General features: G+C 34.8%; 1 protein-coding gene across 1 annotated transcript in view; it reads left to right on the top strand.

Annotated features, from left to right (window-relative positions):
• DOK6 (docking protein 6) overlaps positions 1 to 22,097 on the top strand; it is a 235,163-nt gene that overhangs the window by 180,330 nt on the left and 32,736 nt on the right. Inside the window, exon 7 of the mRNA XM_052704711.1 lies at positions 10,574 to 10,691. Coding sequence (XP_052560671.1) covers positions 10,574 to 10,691 — 118 coding nt within the window. The remainder of the gene's footprint in view (positions 1 to 10,573; positions 10,692 to 22,097) is intronic.

The raw sequence follows: 22,097 nt of genomic DNA, 5'->3' as shown, positions 1-22,097 counted from the left end.
GCTATCTGTCTTACTGTGCTAAGACTGTGATTGAAATCTGCCTTCTTCCTGATACGATGTAGGAGCTGAACCAAAACCAATTCATAATAAAAGTTTCACATAACTGAGGAAATAGAATTTCTTGTCTGCTGATTCCCTACTCCATCCTGTGAATCTGTTCTAAACCTGCATGCATGAATCCTTGAACACTGTTTTTCTCTGTTCTGAGTGCTTGTTTTCTGTTTGAATGTAAACCTGCTGTATTCTAAACATTTTGATTTCAGTAACTAGAGTCTGTGTAGTTTGTTTAAATGCAGTGGGGCAAAATTACGTTTTAATACAAGTGAGTTTAAAGGTTGGTGGCACAAGCATATTTGAAATTAGGATGAGTTTATATCTTGCTAACTATTGCATGTATCTTGCTAAATGTTGCATGTTTACATAACTGTCAAACTAGCTGACACTGTAAAATTGTGTTTCTAGAAAGTGCAAGGAAGTGAAAGCAGTGAACTTTCCATGAACACAATAGATGATTTGATTAGCAGTCTTATTTGCTAATAGCCATGGGTGATATGAATGATAAATTAGAAATGATGCTGTAATTATACAGTAGTTGTTGCATGCCTGACTGAACCCTCTGTGTCTATTCCCAACCCTCTTCTTAATAAACGTGGAAAAATATTTAGCATGGAAGGGAAGTTTTCTTCGGCATTCTGCACATTTTAAACAGCTTGCTTGTATAACTGTGCTGATAGGTTTAAATCATTAAACTCAACAGAGGAGCAGGTTGTGTTGACCTAAGTATCACTAGAATAGCAATTCTCAGGACAGTTTTCCAGTGGGCTCAATTTATTGTTAATCTCCTATCTGTTATTCCGGGAAAACCGTTTATTGTAAAATAAACTAACATAGCCTATAGAGATCCTATTATTATTAGCCACAATAACAGCTGATGAAGCCACCTTATGCTCTCCTGAGACAGATATTATTATAATAATTATACTAATAAGTAAAATGAGGTGCAGAAAGATTAAGGCCAAATTCAACTAAGTATGAATTTTCCAAGGTCACAGAGTAATCAGCTGTACACTGGGAGCAGCACAACAACAAAATAAATCCTGGATCATGGTCAATTACTTATTCAGAGAACACAGAAGAATTAACTTCTGAAAAACACATTTTTCACACAGTTTTCATCAGCGTTAGAAACTATATTATCATTCTATGTCTTCTGTCAAGCAAGGTTTTCATCTGTTTCATCAACTCAGTTCAGGAGTTCTTTATATCGCACAAGGGAATAGTTAAGGCTTTGTCTCTGATTAGTAAGAAACCTCTTTATCAGTGATTTACAGATGGACCCAGTGCTTTTTAGATAATGGAAGATTTATAAAATGTAATAATCTGAGAGGTGATCAGGAACTCTCATGCTAGTCCTAAAGTTACTCTGTATATCCCTCCTGTGCTCTATGTTCTTTGGACCATCAAGTACCTGTTGGCATGACAGAAAATAGATGAAGTTCACACTTTATTATAAATTTGTTCCTTTTTCCCCTGTTTCTGTTCTTTTTTCTGAAGACAATGAATTTTTGAACTTGACAATTACTTACAGTAATGTCTCTGATTATGTTTAGATTGAAGACAACTGATATTTAGTATCTAAAAAAACATACTTGAAATATTGGTCTTTTTCCAAGTACAAGCAGTCTTTTGATGTGTATTAATCAAAGCCTGTCCAGACCGGGATTGTTTATGTTCTCTTTTCTGCTCAGCCTTGGGTCATGACTGTTATATGATTGATATCCTCTGTATGAATACAGCCATGCTAGCTGTTTATATTTATAAGCTGCTCTGTGCTGCCCAGTAATCTGGTTCAGGAGAAATATAAAAGCCAGTAGTACAGACAGATCAGATTCTTTACTGTTGACTTGGCATTATTTCACTTACTACAGTAGCTATATTGAATAAAGATATGCAGCTACTACAGTAAGTGAAATAATGCTAGGTTTACTTACTGGCCTTTATCTCCCAGATTTTCAAACCAGAAAAATTGATAATGGAAAGGATGGCTGTTAGTCAACTGATGTAACGTTTTCTTCCAAGCTGAGATAGCATCAAAACTAGATCAAGTTGTCCAAGGCCTTATCCAGTCAAGTAAAGAATACCTCCAGGAATGTAGATCCTGTTCTTGGAGCATAGGTGTTGCATTGCATGAATCATTTTTGTGTCCCTCCACTGGACATGCTCCAGCAGGTCTATGGCTCTTCTGTACTGAGGACTCCACATCTAGACACACTACTCCAGGTGAGATCTCATCAGGAGCAGGATCAGCTCCCTTGACCTGCTGGCCACTCTTCTTTTGATGCAGTCCTAGATACAGTTGGCTTTCTGGGCTGCAAGGGCACATTGCTGGCCCATGTCCAGCTTCCCATCCACCAGTACACACAGTTGTTGTTTTTTTTCAGCAGGGCAGTGCTTAATTCTTTCATTCCCTATCTTTTATTGGTAATGGGACTTGCCTTGACCTGACTGCAAGATCTTGCATCTGGATTCGTTGAACCTGATGCGGTTCACCTGGGCCCACTCTTTAGTCCTGTCTAAGTCCCTCTGGATGGCATCCCATCCCTCTGATGTGTTGTCTGCATCTTACTGTCAATGTCACCGATGAAGATATTAAAGAGTATTGATCCAAGCACCAACCCCTGGGAAACACCACTCATAATCAATCTCTATCCAGACATTGAACTATTGACTCTCTGGACTCAGTCCTGAAGTCAATTCTTCATCCATTGAACAGTCCACCCATCAAATCCATATCTTTTCAATTTGGAGGGAAGGATTTTATGGAGTACCATGTGAAAGACCTTACTGAAGTTGAGTTAGATGACATCAGTGGCTCTTTCCTTGTCTATTGATGCAGTTCCACCATCGTAAATGGCCACTAGGTTGGTCAAGCAGGATTTGCCCTTGGTGAAGCCATTTTGATTCTCCCATATCACCTCCCTGCCTTCCATGTGCCTTAGCATAGCTTTCAGTACATGGGAACAGGCAAGTGCAACCTCTACTATATCGAGCAATTTATGCCAGGGGAAAAAAAAAAAAACAAACAACTGGAGAGTTATTGTCTGAAAATGAAATTCAATGGAAAATATGCCAATCTTAGGTTTATTAGACTTATGCAAATGTACTGAGAAATATAGCAATTTACACACACCACTCTGTTTCCAAATTGGTTTCCTAATTTGCAGCTATTTCTGTCACATTATTAAACTAGCATCAGCAAGGAAGCAAAAATTTTGCTAGCTTGTTTTGTATGCAAAAATTTGGACTGTCATTTGGATAGTCTTGTCTCTCTTCCATGGATACATTATATACATTTATTTAGGGGGATGTGAATTACTATGAATGACTGATGATTACAATTTTAAGATTTAGTAATATCAAGAATTATATCTATCATGATATGATCTCCATGTGTTACTGAATGCTAGAGTCATACACTCATAAGCCTAATAAGGAATATTCATGACAAAATATTGATAATTGTTGTTCTAGCAAGTATTTAGAAAATTGTCTGCCATTTTATTAAAATTCATTGGTACCATCAGTTTACTGAAATGAATGAAGTAGCTAAAAAACTACTGAAAGCCACTGATCAGTTTTTGACTATAAAAAAAAAAAAAAAAAAGTCTTAAGCAGGCTTTTGTAGCATTTGCTTTATTAGAAAGTTTGAACTTAAATAACTCCATGTTTTGTTTCCAAAATATGTATATAGTCCTTAGAATTACAAATTTTCAGCCTCCAACTTTTTGTCTCAATGTTTACCCATATGGGGGCATTCTGAGTTCATTCTTTGTTTGCATTTCTTGCAGCACAGTAGGGAGATTTTTTCTTAGTAGTTCTCTACAAACGGACATTTTTGATGCCATAACTTTTACCATACCACTTCTAAAACTGACCAGAGCAACTTCTATGTAGTCAGAAAGGCTGTCCTTCCAGTACTCTCAAGTAAAACACTGAAGACTTCAAGTGTCTCAAATTCCTCTTTAAGATATGTCATACCTTTTGGCAAGTAATATAATAAAAAAAAAATCACATGCTTTGAAATCTTCTCTGAAGCATATCAGGTTGAGGTCAGACATGAGCAGCTTTGTTAAAGAGAGGGATACCCAGCAGAGCAAGGACATCTAAAAAAAGAAAGAAGAAGGAGGACAAGACTATGAAAGTTGGCACTGATAGCAAACCTCACTAACTTTTTTTTTGACACATCTCATGAAAGTAAACCTTCTAGAATGCCATAAATTTTAGGCTGATATCCAAAGACAACATATTCCCACTGGCAGTCTGTTAGACATCTCCAACTCCTGCATTTAACTGCATTTTTTGTATTTCAGAAGATATATCAAATACTGTCCCTTTTCTGTAAAAACTCTTTTCTTTTGTGTCATCCAGCACCAATCTCTATGTTGATAAAAGCTCCCATATCTTGGTGACAGAAATGACAATCAATATCTGCAAATAATGTCTATGCAATAGAAGTTATGGATACTCCATCATATATACATACGTATATTAGCTAAACCTGCTAGTAATTGCTCCTATTTGATACAGATTCCTAATATTTAGTTATATTTGTTTTCACCAAGACCTACTATATAGGTACAGTGTATAGGTATACTGTGTACCATACAGTCAAGCTTGCAAATAGTCTCAACTGTGATCATGGCAGCATTGTCTCCTGTGTTATTAGTAAATGGTTTTATGCAATGAAAAAATGATGAAATAGTTCAAATACGGCTTAGCTATAATAAAACAGCTCAAACCTTCTAAATGTTCAAGAACTTGACCTTCTGCTCTCACAGTAATTAGCAGTTTCTGTGAACAGTAAAAGAAGGAAAGAAACAAAGATAGAATTTTGTAACATAAATGGGAGGGCACGCACCTTACTGACATTCAGCAAATATAATCTCAGTGCACTATAAAATCCAGCTACTTTTGTGCAACATTAATTCATTCTATCAGGCACAAAGTGATCCATTATGAGCTCCTTTTAGTGAAAAGGAAAGAAAAAAAAGAAAAAAAATCTGCCAGAAAAGGAGCAGAATGTCCCAATTCTTTCTTTATAGTGTGGCCAAAGAGATTAGAAAAAAAAAATCAGTCCCACTGAATTTCCCTTCAGAATGCCTTTCTTCCCCATTGCTTTATTATTTGTATGTAATATTATTCCACAGCCAAAGACTAATCATCAAACAGCTAGGTACTGCAAAAGAATGTTATTATTTTGAGATTTTTTCCTCCATAATTGATTAAGAAACTCTCTAAAAGGTCCTTACAAGGTTAGAATTGTTACTGAAAACCTAATCACTAGAAATGTGTTATAAAGGTTGAAGTCAATGAAATGACTTTCACAGCTAGCTTTTCTGTCTTTTTAGAAGACTTATGAGATCATGTATTTGAGGTTCTTTGCCAATATTGTGTCAGGAACAGCAAGCTAGATACAAACATAAAAAGAAAGATAAAGGAGAATGTAGGAAAGAAGTAGTGTGCTAATATCTGTAAATATTTATATTATTAATGGATACGTTTAAGTAATGAGCTCAGCCCAAAAACAGACATGACTATTTTGTAAGCAAGGTAAGTGATTGTGAACAAAAAATTATAGGAAAATCTTAACCATGGATTAATAACAGATCACCAAAGAGCATCATATTCTGATTGGACCATCATAGAAATATATCCTGCATCATGCATAAGAAGTCCTGTATCAAGATTCTATTATTAATTACTGAAATTCAGATCTTGTAAGACCAGATTAAATAGGGTGAGTGAAGAGACAGAATTTAAGAAGAACTTTAAAAGGCAAGTTGAATAAATTGCCCGCAATAGCAAAATAATTTCAACAGAAACATAGGGAAATGACTATACTTGGAATAATCTTCTCTACAGTTCAGGCTGGTAACTGGTTTATGTAGAACAGGTCTATGTGTCATAATACACGAGATGAACATAATACAGTGGTGTCTGCTTTGCAAAAACATGGCACCTGTTTCATGGGTGTAACTTAAAATTCATTAAAAAAAAAAAAAAAAAAGCATTTTACTTCCCTCTTGCTTGTGCCCTAACTTATGCTCAGTAGATGCTACCTTCTAGACTGTTTGATTTTTAAACTCCAATAATTTGCTTCTGTGAATGCCAATGAAACTAGACCATGCTATTCTACTGTCAGCCTACAGACAATTGAAGTGAAATCTATTTCTTGACACCAGTCATTTAATTCTTCAAAGCATAATGCACAGAGAAACCTTCTTCAGAGTTATAAAGAAAGATATCTAAATAATAATTTTCATGTTTCTAGATTGCAGTTCTTGTTAGTTCTTCTGTGACCCTGTTATCTTGCTGTTTTAGAAGACTAGTGAGAAAGTGAAATGAGCCAGTCTTTTTCTAACCTCTTACCAAAGCATATTTGTAAAAAACTGTCTTTATTGCAGGATAAAAAATTGATTGAAATATATATTGATCTGTTCTTCTCCCCAAGCCAGATCTATTTTCTGTCACTTCTGTGTTTTGACTTCTCTAATGCAAACAGAAAATTAGAGAATAATATGCTAAACAAATCACAACTCATAGCTCAGGCTCCATTCTTGGAACAGTATTAATTATTAAGATCATCCTCTGTTTATTGACATCATACAAATCTTTTTAAGTCAGTGGAGTTGCTCTGTGGGAATTAAAACAAAAATTTAGTACTTAGACCTTTCATGAAAGAACAATAATGAAAAACATGGGGATCAGCTTACAGAACACAGATTTTTTTCATTTCTATTTTAATCAAATAGTCCTTTAAGGATTATTAACTTGTCACTGGCAAAGGTAAGCTTCATATGACTTAAGTTTTTTTGGATAATCAAGAAAGAAATGTAGTGTCCATGATGTGAAATATTTCTTAACTAAGAAATATAAGAAACTATAAGAAACTAGAGGAAACCTGAGTACTTCAGATTTCATACCAGATAATAAAAATTTCAGAGATGGATTTTTTTAATGTTCTCACAAAAAAATATCTCAGTTAATGTGTTTTTGATGTATGCAGTTCTGTTTTTCTCCCACATTCTAATTGAAACCTAGTTTTCTCCCTCACAAGTTGATCAAGAAAGTCTAGGTTATGCTTTTCATTTCTTGAAGTCTAATTTGAATTGAGAAATGTTTGTAGCAAAATAAATCTAGATGCATGCTTTTGTTAACGCTACATTGTTACATTAGCAAGCTTGGTTTGGTATCTAGCTTCTACTTTCCTCTACAATTCTACACCTACTTAGCAAAGATTAAGGACAGTTCATTCACAGAGAAAAGTGTTCATTTCTTCTGTGTGATTTTGCTATCTCAGCTATTATGGACCCTATCTGAGCTTATCTGAGCTAATTTAGTGTTAGTGCATGTGAGCATGTTTTGCCAGCTTGTGCGGACAATACACCAGGGTTGGAAGCAACAGCAGAACTTTAGCCTCCATACTTAGAGCTGTTGATTTAGTTTTGTAATGGGAAAATAAGCCTAAGGAGATATGTGATGTAATTTTCTACAATATTTTTGAATTGCTGTATTTATGTTAAATTAAGGACAGAAATAAATTGTGTAGGAAAGAAAGCTCTATATGCTTAGAAAAAAGGAGAAAATGAATAGTTGTTTACTTTGTTTTTCCATAAGGAAATATTCTCTGATTTAGCTAAATCAGAAAAATTATATGGAAATTCTGGTATGATTTGTTTTTCTTTGTTTTGATAACAAGAAGATGAAGAGGAAGAAGAATACCTAGGATGAAGTTTCTAAACTTACCCAGAGTTATTTCTTTCACTGGTCAGAAGTATCAGAAGTCTCAAACCTGAATGACTAATCATGTAACAAATTAACAGTTATGGTTCATCTTTCATAACATGCAAATTGTTTATTTTTAACATTGTTAACTGACAGAAGTTAATTTACTCTTGTGGAAAAGGGATTCTGAAACAATAAATCTCTGTAGCTTTGTTTAACCTGTTGTAATTTATATAGGAAGAAGCTATGTAATGACATATTGATTGTATGTATGTTTGTATGCCTATTTTCTTCCCCTTGGTCTCAAGTTTTTTATTTGGAACACCCACAGTCTATCACATAAGATGTTCTCTACAGAAAGCAGGTTTCTGTCAGTAGCTTATCCATTTTTCTTTGGACACAACAATATTTTTGCAAATACCAGTTTGTAGGAGTCTGCTTTTGATCATTATCATGTGCATTTGTCCCATGGTGTTGTTTTTTATTGATAAAAAAAGTTTTTAAAAAAGACACTGTGGTTAGTAATGATCTAACAATTATTTAGAATAACTTTATGGACAAAATAATGTACAGTTAAGTTGTCATCCATTCTATAACAGATGATTCGTGTTTATATTTTAAGTTCTCAATTTCATAACAATGGTAATAATGTAGTTTAAAGATTGGAGTCATTGGATTTTTTTGTTTGTTTTCTGAGGATGATATTTTCACAAAAGATAAATTGTTTCTTCTTTCTATGGTATCCCCAAGGAAATCTAGTTTACCTGGCCCTACAATTGCTTGTGTATTTTGATACTTCTTACTCAAAAGGTGATCTTAAAAGTTCCTTAATTAGAGAATCTGAGAAAACATATTGTGGATGTTCTATGTGTACTACAGTAGTGCCTAATGTATAGTTCTGCATCACTGTTGGTCAGATCAGGCAAGAACTAATCACCTATGATGAGGAATAATCATGGAACTTTAACCACTTCTATTTATTCCACGAATTTAGCTTTGAGACAATAAACTGTAGTCAGAGATTCTCTTTACTGGAATTTGTATATAATGCATAATAATAATGAGTTTTGGCTTAAACTCAAGTTCACTTTTTCAGTGAACAAACTATGAATAAATAATCTCTGTTAAATGATGTTTTATTCATTTTTATTTATTATTTATTTTTATAACAAAGTTACCTGTTACCAATGCTCTAATAAGGCAGTATCATAACTTAGAGAGTAATTCTTAGAAGGTTTGATATTGCCTTGATCTCCACAATAAAGAAAGCTCTCCACATTGCAAAACTTAAATTCATAAGTCTCTTCAAAACAGAATTGTAAAGCTTTTGAACTTAATGATCAAAATGTTTCTTTGTGCTCTTTTCTTCATATTGTATAGCTTGTAGTGATTATCTGCACCACTGACAAATGAAATGGAATGTTGGCTATACATGAGCTGAGAAGACATTATCTGTAGAAAGGCGGTAATTTTGATGACAATTCTCAAGAAAACAATAACTGAAGTAATTACATATCTGCCACACATCAGTGTGTATCAGTGCTTAAAAATGAAATAATTGAAGATCTTTGGATTCTGTTTCTAAAAGATATAGGCTTTTTATTAATATTTATTATTTATAATATTTTATTAATATTACTGAACATCATGTGTTCATATAGATGAAAATGGATTTTTGAATTTTGCATTATGAATGAGGATTTCCTCTGAGTTAATCATCATCCTACAGTAAATTATCCAGGCCTTGAATACATTTTGCTGTGTAGCTGGACTCTGAAAATGTGGGCTTCTAGGCATACACTTTCAGACAATCATCCTGGTCCTACTCCTGAAATTAAGGTTTCCACTCTAAATCTTTCAGAGTAATTGAGACTTCTAGTGTTCCAGATGTCTCCTGAAGAAACAGCATACCACAGAGTCATCTTGAATTATTAGATACAAATTATCTATTGTATATTATATTCTTTAAAGCCAGAAGTACACAAATTTTGCAGATACATTCTCTTTTCTTTTAAAGAGAGAAAGCATAAGAAACAAAGGTGTATCCAAAAAGGTCATCAGCATGCAACATCTCTATAATTTTTTTTTCTTTTTGCTTAGTCTTGTCTTTCTTTTGCATCTCATTTTGGATGTGTTTTGGAGACAGAGCTGTCTTCAATAAAATTTACATTCCTCCGATTAATTTTCTGTGTTATACCTCTTGTACACATGGATACTTATTATGTAATTCATGGCTTAAGTTACATAAAGTCACTGAGAGTGGAAAATTTGCTTTGGAGGTTGTAGTCTGTCACTGTTGATGAGATGCCTCCAACTGGATGGAGGATTAGGAAAGTAGTGACTGTTACTAATTCTCTGTTGCTTGTCTCAGATTCTTTCTTATCATCTTTCTGGATATTCAATCCAATATACAGGTTAAATGACCTAAAATGAATGTGACCTTGGAAAATTATAAGATTTCAGACATATTCTAATCCATCATTATATCAAAGTTAAAGGAGAAAATCCTGTTAGCAGCAAGAATAGCTGTAAGCAAGTAGGGACATGTCTCTATATGTTAATGTCTACCAAAAAAAAACCCTATCTAGCCATGTATATGTCTGCAGCTTTTCCCTGAGCATTCAATATGCTGGTGCTTATAAGGCACATAAATAATTTCAAATACCTTTCTGTGGTAATTCAATAAATACAGTCTCCATAATGACATTGGTTCAATTTATGGTTTTTAGAATTATCTATCAAGTATGGTTATGTATGATCTTCCCCTTATGTTTGCTTTATTTTTCAGCTCCAGACCAGTCTATCTGAACCAATGACATTATCCAAGTCGATCTCACTTCCTCGTAGTGCGTACTGGCATCATATCACCCGGCAGAACAGCGTTGGAGAAATCTACAGTTTTCAAGGCAAGTATATGCCACATCTATTAGCTCCTTTCCATTTGACCAGAATTCATGCAAATTGCTTTTTAGTGTCACTGGTAGTTTTGTCTCTTTTTCATTTAACAATTGTAAGGAACCACAGTGGGATTCCCACATTTACATAACCCAGGTTTCTTTTACTCAGTTTGTAAACCACTGGTGAAAATTATTCCCAGGATCACTACATAAAATTGGATAAACAATTTGGCTCGATGTAGCTTCTCAGTAGCTAATGAGTGTCTTTTCTTCCAAGAAGATTGTTTATGTATTTGGGCAACCTCAGGGTGCCCAATTAAATCTACATAAGATGGCTGTATGAGTTGCTAGATTAAAACAAAGGAACTCTAGGAATAAGAGCTACTCTTGATGAATTTGTTCAGAAGATCATATATATGAACTGTTGATTAGACTGACTTACAAACCTGCAGCATATACCAATCATATTTTTCAGTGTCCAAATCTCCTTCATATAGATAGATTCTAAGCTTTTTGCTTATGACTTTAAATGCTGTAATTAAAATGAGTTGGGGAGGAGGAGGATTAACTGCACACAAGCTGAAATTAATTTGTATCTTTTAGGAAATTGAAAATTTTTATTTAAAATATAGACAGTAATTAATAGTATTGTTTTCACCTTTTTAAAAAAGCAAAACTGTAATAAACATATTCCTTAATCAAGAATTAAGGATTTCATTTCACTTCCCTTTTATAAGGGAATAATAAGCTCTTTGCATAAGCAATTTACATTTAGATAGGAAACTAGAAACTGCTCACAAACCACAGTACCAAGTCCAACAAAATGTATTACATGCTTTCATGCAGTGTATAGATGAAAGCCATGAAGTGTTTTGTTTTGTAAATTATCACATAAATTAAAATCAGCAGGTGAGCTGTGAATTCAATAGGTGACTCATTAAAGGGTACAGCATTGTACTTCAGCCCTCATCAAACGAGGATAAAGCGAAGTTCTAATCATTGTTACAGACTTACAGTTAAATTACATTAATGAAAAAAAGTAAATAACCTTTCAGAATTTGGTTGTGGAAAAAAGTTGAGGTAGTAGATGACCTTAAAAGCATTCCCTATATAATGTTATCATTTGTGAAGACAATACAAAAAAGAAAAGAAAAAAAAAGAAAGGTAATTTGTCAAGGTGTTAGGGCTCCTCTTCTTATGTTCTTGTTGAGCACTTCCTTTGGAGAAAAAATAGTAATTGTTGTGACATACATGAAGTGAAAGAAAAGAGCGTTGTTTGTTGTTTGCTGCATCTGTCGTTTCTCATAAGTGGCCTTTGTAATTCAATACAATTTAAAAGAAAGCAGAAGTTTATACAAGGAATGCTCACTCAATATGCATACCGACTCGCTCTGTGGAAGATAACATATTGGAAGTGTATTACTAAAAATGTAAGAATTCTGCTTTTTTAGAAGTAGGCAGATTTTGTTCACACTTTCCCTGAAATATGGAACAAATAAATATTTCAGAACATAAGATTTTCCTTCCTCTTACATGTACTCTGATGGCTGAAATTTGAGAAAGCATAGTAGGTTTCAGGAGTGATAAATCTAGTTCTATCAGTGGCTAAGAAATATACCAAGAGGGCTATTTTCTTTGCCTCCAATTGCAAGACTTCAATATTCAATAACATTATTTAGTATCTGTTATGAGGATCTCTTTGAACTTTCTGCTGCAATGCTTATGACTAATGAAATTCTGTATATTTGTGTAGAAGCTTAAGGGAGTGGAAAATACACTTTCATTCTGATACCTGCTTGTACTGGTAGTCTTTACACAGCAGAGATCTACTGGTTGTTGAAACATCTGCCTGCAGATGCTTTACACACGTGGGTGGAAGGTGGGTAGCGAGGAAGCAGATTGCAAGCTTCACTCTAACCCTCACGCTACCACAACAGACAGGTGAGAGGAGTTGTTGCAGAGGGAAAAATGACTTGCTGCTGCTCTGATCTTCTCTGAGCTTGAAAAGGTATACTGCCCCCTTCAGAGACAAGGCTTTTTCTTTAGGGAATAGTCCATCAAATTCAGTTCAACACTGTGTATTTATGACAGAGCTTTTTGATATGCTCTGATGATATAACTATCACCAGGTCTACTTATATCCAGATTACTATTGATTACAGTAAAGTAGCATTCAAACACACTGTTAAATACAGTGCAGAAATGTTTGCCTAATAGCAATTCTTTCAGACTTGCAGTTTGAATTGACTAGAATTTAATTAATAACAGCTGATGATATATAAGGAGAAATGAATATGCGCTCATACTACCTTGGATAAATTGGCTCTTTGAGAGCTATTTAGCAGTCAAATTTAACTTAATTAGTAGTTTGAGTTGATCTGATAATAAATATGCAGTAGAGTGAGAAGGGGCAGGATGAGGGGATTGTGGGGATTCTTTAGAGTCTGTATTTCCAATGAGAAAAGGTAATTCAATAGATGGATTCTGGATTTATCATCCTTCATCTATCCATGAAAACCCTTCATGTAAAGATCTGAAAAGATTAAAGCACCAAATAATACGGTCAAAGGAACACAGGCTGCACAAAATATCATAAAATGCTGTGGGCTGATTTCTCTTTTTATAGCTTTTCTTCCACTTGGTCATCATTACACTCTTTCAGTTCTTGATTGCACTTCTACAATAAAAGTGGTAATTTAGTTGTCTAATTAATTTTACATAAAGGAACAGGTTGGGGTAACATTATCACCACCGATACTCATTTCAAATTCTACAATATAATGCTGCAGGTCTGGTAGAACTTCCATGCACGATCTGCAGCCGGTGCATAGGTGATGTGGTGGGCCCTTTTTGACTGACAGTCGCTTCCTCACAGTGCTGTGCATTGGGTGTCCTTTCTGCCTGATGGGCATCTGGCAAACCCACTGTTGCATGAGGAATTTGCTTCCACAGAAAAACACCAAAACATTTTTAAGGCTGAATTTCATTCTAAACCTCTGGGTTAGAATGATTTCACTTAAAGGAAAAGAAAAAACAAAACAAAAACAGCATCTACCCTTATAACTCATTGTCTATTTTTATTATCTGGAATATGATTTATCACTGTTTCACAAGATGTTAAAAACTGATAAGTAGAGAATGTACTTTTAAACAGCAAATAAAAGCTTTAAATTTTGATATGTTTTGAAACTTTTCATTTGGGTGTTTAAATTTGCTTAGAATGAAAAGAGATTGCAGACAGATTTTTCAGCTGCACGAAACTTACTTTTGTGGTTCTTACTCTAGAGAGTTTAGACAGTATAGATTTTGAATGCAATTGGTTTAGATATTGTTAAACAAATCAGGCCAAATAAAATTTTGCTGTGGAAACCTGCATTAGTTTTTGTATTGCAGTTATGGAATTTCCCTCTGGAAATTGTGTTCACAAAATCTAATTACAGTCTGGCCTTTCTGCAAGAAATTCAAAATCAAGAATTACTTTCAGTCACTTCTGTTGTGTTTGAGTCTGCTTTATATTCTTTATTTGGACTATATCTTTGCATACTCAAAGCAATAAACACCTTCCACATACGGAATCATACTTGTTTCTATGCAAGCACTCACGTGAATGAATGTGCATTTGTATAAGAATTATTCTGGTAGCACCTTACGTGTTTTCCTATCAAAGAGAACAGTAATGCTTTTTTTCTACAGTAAGTTACTTATCAGAATTTGCTTATCACAAATGCTTATCAAATTCTGCTCTAAATGCATACCAAACCCTTTTCAAAGCAGAAAAACTGATATAGGGCTAAAAATAATTAGAGAATATTTGAGTTGCTACATATTTAGAGGAGTTTGAATCATTCTGTTCAACCCTCTTTAGGCTAATCCAGCAGAATTTCCTATGTGGTCTTCTGTAGTTTTCCATAAATGAAAGTATGTATAATGAATTGAAGGACATTCATTATTTTGACATTTCCGTTGTTTGTTCATATGCCCAGCAACAGAGAACAGAATTCATTTCCTTATCTAATCTCAATTCTAGAATAATGTGAATGATATAAACTGTTAGAATATACCTGATCATTCCTTAATGTTTCACTAAGCATCTACCAGCAGCTAAAGTGGTTTATAGCCTGCCATCTTCCCATTTCCTTTGTTGAATCTCATCAAGACTTTCACATTAGTAAATGAAGCCTATAAAATTTGAAATATGAATAAAAGACAGCTGAAGCAGATACAGAGTAGAGACTGTGTTAGAGCTACATTATTTAATATAATTTTATTATATGACATCTTAAATCTTATGCTGTAGAGTAGATCCTTTTCTTGTGAACTTTGAAGCTTGGTGCAAAACAGTCCACCACTAGGCTGATTTTAAAATGGCATGTTGGAAATGAGAAGCGTCCTACTCAGAAACTAGTAAAGAAGCACTTGATTTTTTCTTCACAAGGAGAGTGGTTAGGCCCTGGAACGGGCTGCCCAGGGAGGTTGTGGATGCCCCGTCCTTGGACGTGTTCAAGGCCAGGTTGGACAGGGTCCTGGGCAACCTGATCTGAATGTGTATGTTTGGTGGCCCTGCTAGGCAGGGGGGTTGGAACTACATGATCCTTGAGGTCCCTTCCAACCCGGGTGATTCTGTGATTCTGTGATTCTGTGATTTTTGCCTAACAATAATTGCTGTAACTAGTTACTAGCATTACTGACGAGCTCAAAAAAATGTTATTTCTCATAAATGGCTGCTGAGATAAAGAGATTTTTACAGTTACAAGCCATGAAAAACCAGAGGGAAAAGTCAAAAAGGGTAAATTAAGCATATTATGTGGTCAAATACAGAAGTTCTGATTTCATTTTAAGGCTTGTGTTGCAATGCCCTGTCTCTCATCAGATAGCCCACCAGCAAGAGCTCTTGTCAATGAGGTTGTTTGTACTACACTAGGAGGGGCACTGTTTTCTGAAGTTACAACTAAAATCCTGAACAGCATTCAAAGAACAGGTAAATATTGGATGATTGCCTCTTCTCCTCTAAAAAAATAAAAAGATAAACTACAAACATAAAATTTTCAATATCAACTAAAAAAATTCTTACTTATCAATCAATTTTTACATCTTAGGTTAATGATTTCATTAAAAAGGTAGCTTCTCACTCAATATGAGAAGCAAATTAAGCTCTGGTCCTAGCTTATATTAACCAAACGCTGGAAGCTTTAGCCTGAATTAGCTTAAGACAGCATACATATTACTGACTGAAGATGGACTGCTACAGTCATTTGATCTGTCTGCTTCTGATAAAATTCAAAGGCCTACATTGTACTTGAGATCTGTAGTTCAAAGGAAGAATGTGTGCTGTGTGAGAACCGATGTAGCCAGCTCCCTGGATGCTAATCATCAGCTGGCAGAGGACTGTCTGAGCAAAAAAGGTTAACTATGTTATTTTGAAGAGAAAAACAAATTATTTTGCAAAGGTCAATTTTGTGAAAACTGCATTTTCTATTAAATCTTTTCAGCGATAAATCCTAACAGTTCCAGATAGGATACTTTGTGTTAAGTATGTCATTACAGTCACTATCAAAAAGATTGTCAGTAGGCTTAATAGTTCATTTTTGTAATTTTAAATAAATTGAGTTATTTCTATGCTGAAAAGACATATTTTCTAGTCAAATATTACTCAAAATCATGAGTGCATTAATCCCCTTAAAAAAGGAAAAAATAAAAGTCAACCCAGCATAGCTGTGAAAACATACATGAGCAAAAAGATATATTTTCTTTAGTGCCTGTTTGAAGGAACTGTTTATACTTCTTTTTATTTCATTTATTATTTTAAATAATGTAAAATGATTGATATTGACACCTCTATAGAACACGTTCACAAAAAACATTATAAATTGTTATAATTTAGAAACAGTGTAGGTTTTGAAATTAGAGTGTATAATTGGAAGAGTGGGGGAATGTTAATAACATCAGCTTTGCCTGCAGTAATGCAGTAATAGAAGCCAAACACAAGGACTTTGAATACCATTTATTGTGTTCTGCTTTAAATGGAGGAAAATTACAACTCCCTCTCTCATTCCAGTGTTTATTATATAAAATGACATCTTAAAAATATCTATATAACACCTTGTCTGAAGTGACGTAATATTGACCTAACTGCCTATTAATTGCTTATTATGAAGCTTGCAATATATTTATTTCAGAAAGAGTATCATGAAATCTCAAATGCATGAAGTTTCTTTGATATTGTCTATCACATGTATCCTGCTTTAGTAATCTGCAACAATTTTATGGTAGCAATATTTGTAATACAACACTATTAGCAGAGACTATTTTCACAGTAATGCCAATTTAAGCTAAATAGACACCATACACAGTATGGTCAATTTATTCAGTCCATGAGAGTATGCTCTTTGTAACTCCACAATGAATTTTAGCTGATTAAAAAATCATAGCATTATTCAGAAGTGGGGAAAAAAGAGAAATGTTCAAAAAAATACTTAGGACATCTTTCATTCTCTATTTGTTCAAAAAAGCCTTTTCATCTTGGTGAATGCTTGTATCCTGCCAACTTCTTATTTAATCGGAATGATACATTCTAAGACACTGAAATTATTTTCACAGAAGTAAGAACTGTGAACAATAATATGAATTTCTTTGCAGTGCAGAGTTGACAAGATTTCACCAAAGAGAAAGTTTTTCATCCTTTCTGAAACTGAAGTTTGCCAACTCCATGTTTGAGTACTGGAAGTAAGTTTGCTGCTTAGCTGCTGGATATTTGTTTATCCTTCCAAATTCTAATTTTGGGAAGAGATTTTATTGCTCTGACTTTAAGAATAGAAATAGTAAAAGAAATAGTAGTCTATAAAGCTTTGGAAAAAAGGAGAGGGTACTACTGAACTGGAAGAGAGAGAAGAAAGGACTTGGTGGAAAAGGGAAGAAGAGTGGAGTTAGCTGGTCAGGGATTTGGGATTTACACTAGTTATTGAAGGCATATTCTTCCCCACTTCTGACTAAACATTCAGCAGGATATTGCAGAGCAGTGCATGATAAAGCCATACCTATCCTAACTACAGACTGCAGAAGTGAAGCTGTAAGTTGTACAAGGTGTTTTGCTGTTCTGCAGGTTTCAGGAATATTTCCAAGTAATGTTCTTGGTTAAAGTAGGGTTCACAGCCTGCTTATGTAAGTGTTGGAGCTTAAACTTTAATTTGAAAAAGTCTGTTCTCATTGTTATTGCTATGAATGCAGCATCATTTTGATTGAATGATTGTTGACAGACTGACCCCTTGTTTTTATCCATTATTACTATTAGATTGTTCCAGGGTGTCTCAGCAGTTTTGCAAGGCTTCTGTTTGTGAGATGGTAGTCTATCATTACTGAATATTTGATGTCACAAGCATTTTTTGATGGGAAGAGATGACCTGTTCTGAGTTAGAAAATGGAAATGTATTTCATTCAGTCATTTCAACTATCTCATTATTCTCCATTCACCAGAGCAGGTATTTAATTCTGAGAAATGGCTCAGCAGTTTTTTATCTCTTTCATGCCTCTTATAGAAACACTTTCCTCTGATCAAGTACGTGCATTTTGGTTTAAGTGTCAATATGTTGTAGTGCTTTTCCATGAATCTGCTTCTGAAAGGTCTTGTTTTCTTCCTTAACTGTTGCCATATATTAATTAAGGCACTGTGTTTTTAACAAGTAACTGCAGGGGGGAAATGGATGACAAATCCTGTACGTTATCTGTACCAGAGCATGATTTTTCAGTCATAATACATACAGTTTACATTAGTCTGGAGGAGGCTCAGGGGAGACCTCATTGCACTCTACAACTTCCTGAAGGGAGGTTGTGGTGCAAAAGGGTCTGGCCTCTTCTCCCAGGCAAATAGTAGGACCTGAGGAAACGGCCAGAAGTTATACCAGAGGAGGTTTAGGTTCGACATTAGGAGAAACTTTTTCTCTCAAAGGGTGGTCAGGCACTGGAATGGCTGCCCAGGGAGGTGGTGGAGTTGCCGTCCCTGGCAGTATTCAAGAGGCGCCTGGATGAGGAGTTACAAGAGATGGTTAGTAGCTTGTGGTCCTAATAGGATTGGGAGGGTGGTTGGATTAGATGATCTTGCAGGTCGTTTCCAACCTTGTGATTCTGTGATTCTGAGTTTTGAATGCAACTGTAACTGATTTTTACTCTGTAGTACAGCTGTAAGAAGGTCTCTTCTCAGAGGCAGTGGCTGCATAACTCTCATAATTTCTAGACTGTTTATCTTCTTGTATTCATTCAGTAAAAGTTTTTTTCTTGAGCTCCTTTATTGCTTCTTAATTTGCTGACTAGCATTTATGCTCATGGATTGGCCAGCATCAAGGGTTTTAGAACTGAGGAAATATAAAGAAAGGCCCAAGATGCCTCTTCACATACTCTTATTACCTTAGTTGTACTTCAAACCTTGTACTGAACTGTAGGAATAAGCCATAAATTTTGCAGTGGTGTTTATTGTGTAATAAAATACCAAGGAGGGAGACAATTTAAGCTGTTATCTTCAAGGTGTGACTGTTTTTTGCTTATGCTGCAGTAAATCAGGTATATTACCAGGGACATGAATGACATTGTGCTACTATACAACTACTATGAAAAAAGAAAATGTACAGAAAATTCGAATGATATCATTGCTATGAATATTAGAAGCTTACTCATTTTCCGTACCTAAATATTCAAAGTCATATGAGATGCAAGAGAAGACCTTCATAACTAAACAAGAAAGAGAAGTTAATTTGCTGTTAAAGCATTTGTCCTCAGCTGTTGCAAGTTATCCTTGCTCTGGGAAAAAAATCTCTGTTCACCTATTGAGGATGAAAACTCTTCCTTATAACTCATGTCCAAAGTTCATTGTAGCATGAATGCTTTTGTGCATTTCTGCAGTGACCTGTGTGATTATTCTGAGCCTTTTTGATTGAAGTTAATCTTTATTCTGATGGTCATGGATCTGTGTGGGATTTTTACAAGGAAATATAGATTTATTTTATATGATAAAATACCTGTACATTTGCTGTGGACTTCTATATGAAAGAGATTCCTTTTTTTAATTGCATCACATTGCAAATGTGACTAGACAAAAAGAAGTAAACTGAGAATGACATTGCAATTGTAGAAATTGTCTGATGAAGTGTTCTTTGCATAACAGAAATTATCTCAACACCTATAATATTGCAGTATAGGTTAATACCTAGAGATAGCAATATTCAGCCTCAACACTGTGGGAATGAAATGCCCTTATCCCCCTGTGAACAGCTCTTTGCCAGCAGAAGCTCTAGAGCTAGACTCCACGAGTCCTGGCCTGCTTCTTGCACAAAATACTTTAATGTAGATAAGATGAACATATTAAAACAAACCTTGCTATGTGTCAAGATAAACCTTATTATAAAGTGATCATTACAGCATGAAGAGTTTCATCCATTACTTTTGGACGTTGTATTAGAACTCAAATGTTCTTTCAGTGTCTAATTTCTTCTAAACTCTACAGCTCAAATACATCAAGTTATGCCATGTCTCACATATGCATGTCTTATATATTATTTATTTAGTTCTTAATAGCTGCAACCTTGAATCCAACTCACATCCAGCTGTTTTGTCTCCATAGAAGTGTTTGTTAGATAAAACAGAAAGCCATCTACCATATTTTAACATACATTTATCAAATTTGATATACATAAAACACATGGTTACATACAGCATACTATGTTTCTTCTTACACCCTCTGTGAAAGATACATCTACCCATACTACATTATGTTCCTCTCAAAATCACTTCTCTCTGCTTTGGTATGTAATATTGTTTTCACTTCTCATACAATGTCTATGAAACACAAATAGTTGGTGACATTTAGGTCCAGTGTTCTAGGATATGCAACAGAACCAAAAGAGTGCAAGAAACAAGACAATTGTAGATAAGCTTAGCTCTACTACTGAAGAGATGTCCTACTTTGTTTGCTGAAGAGATTTATATTCTTATTCTGCATAATATCTCAGAAGCATGTTTATTTCACCACAGTTAGTTGTCCTTTACGTGTTTGTATTGTGTTCTTGTGGTATCTACTACATAAATGCTTTTGTTAATAGCTACCGTTATAAAATGCTAAAAATACTTAGTCATTCTAAAATCTTTCTATTCTATCTAAATGTTCCTTTACTTTATAGATGAATATGATATTTGTTTGTTATGTGTGAGAAGCTATTATTTTATTTTTTTAATGTTGGCATTATGTGCAAAAAAAAAAAAATTATATCTCTGGTAAATATTTTCTGTCTAAATGTGGTGTCTCTGGAAAATGTAATAGACATGCCCCATGATAGCTGGAAGCCTCTTTCCTAATGACAGCCATTTCAGGCACAAAGACAAAAAGAAATGTTTTCTGACCTGGATGGTGATAATGAAAGCATAATGCCTACTGCAATATTGCATCGTTAGGCTGTAATGCAGATGCTTTTGACAATAGTTTTTTGTAAGGTAGTAAGCAGTTCAGAGTTGTCATCTTTACCATGACCACTGAAGAATAAAGTGAAGGAGAGAGAAGAAAGTCTACCTTGTGAAGGCTCCTCCAAGAAGCCAACATGTCTATCTTTCCAATTGAAGTGCCTCTACACCAATGCATACACCACAGGAAATAAGCAGAAGGAAGTGGAATCCACAGTGCAGGTAGAATATTATGAATTAACTGCTGTTAAGGGAACATGATGGAATAAATCACACAACTGGAATACTAAACTCCTGTGCTACAAGCTTTTTAGAAAGGATAGGCAGGGCAGGAGAGATGAAGGAGTTGCCCTTTATGTTAAGAAGTGAGAGATCTTGAAGAGCTGCCTCTAAAAAATAACCGTGATCAGGCTGGGAACTTATGGGTTAAAATTAGGTACCAGAGCAATGAAGAGTATCTATTAGTCAGGGTCTTAATACAAGGTGCCTGATCAAGGGGAGCCTTGTTTCAACTACAAGAAGCATCATAATTAAGACTTTTATCCTGATGAAGGATAAAAGTTGCTAGGAAAGCAACATGATGAGTGCAAACCATCCAGAAGATTCCTGGAATCCATTGAAGATAACTTCCTGGTCCAGGTACTGGAACCAGAGATTCAGTGTTACTAGACCTCTTGCTCACCATTGCTGAGGAGCTCATTAAAGGGTTTAAGATTGGAAGCAGTCTGGCTAATAGTGACTACATCCTGGTTGAGTTTGTGATCTCATGGAATATGGGGATCTCGGGACAATAAACTTCAGAACAGCAAAATTCCTGCTGTTTAAAGAATTATTGAATGAGATCCCCTGGGAAACTAACTTAGGGACAAAAGAATGGAAAGAAGCTGGCATCTCTGTAAGGACACCTTACTAGGAGGAAAAAAAGAGCTCTCCATTCCCCAGCTGAGTGGTGTAGTTGATACAATAGAAGGAAGA

The sequence above is a fragment of the Tympanuchus pallidicinctus genome, unplaced genomic scaffold (genome assembly GCF_026119805.1).
Source record: "Tympanuchus pallidicinctus isolate F22 unplaced genomic scaffold, pur_lepc_1.0 scaffold5, whole genome shotgun sequence".
Lineage (NCBI taxonomy): Eukaryota > Metazoa > Chordata > Aves > Galliformes > Phasianidae > Tympanuchus > Tympanuchus pallidicinctus.
The sequence above is the reverse complement of the archived record's forward strand: the minus strand, read 5'-3'. Positions and strand labels throughout refer to the sequence as shown.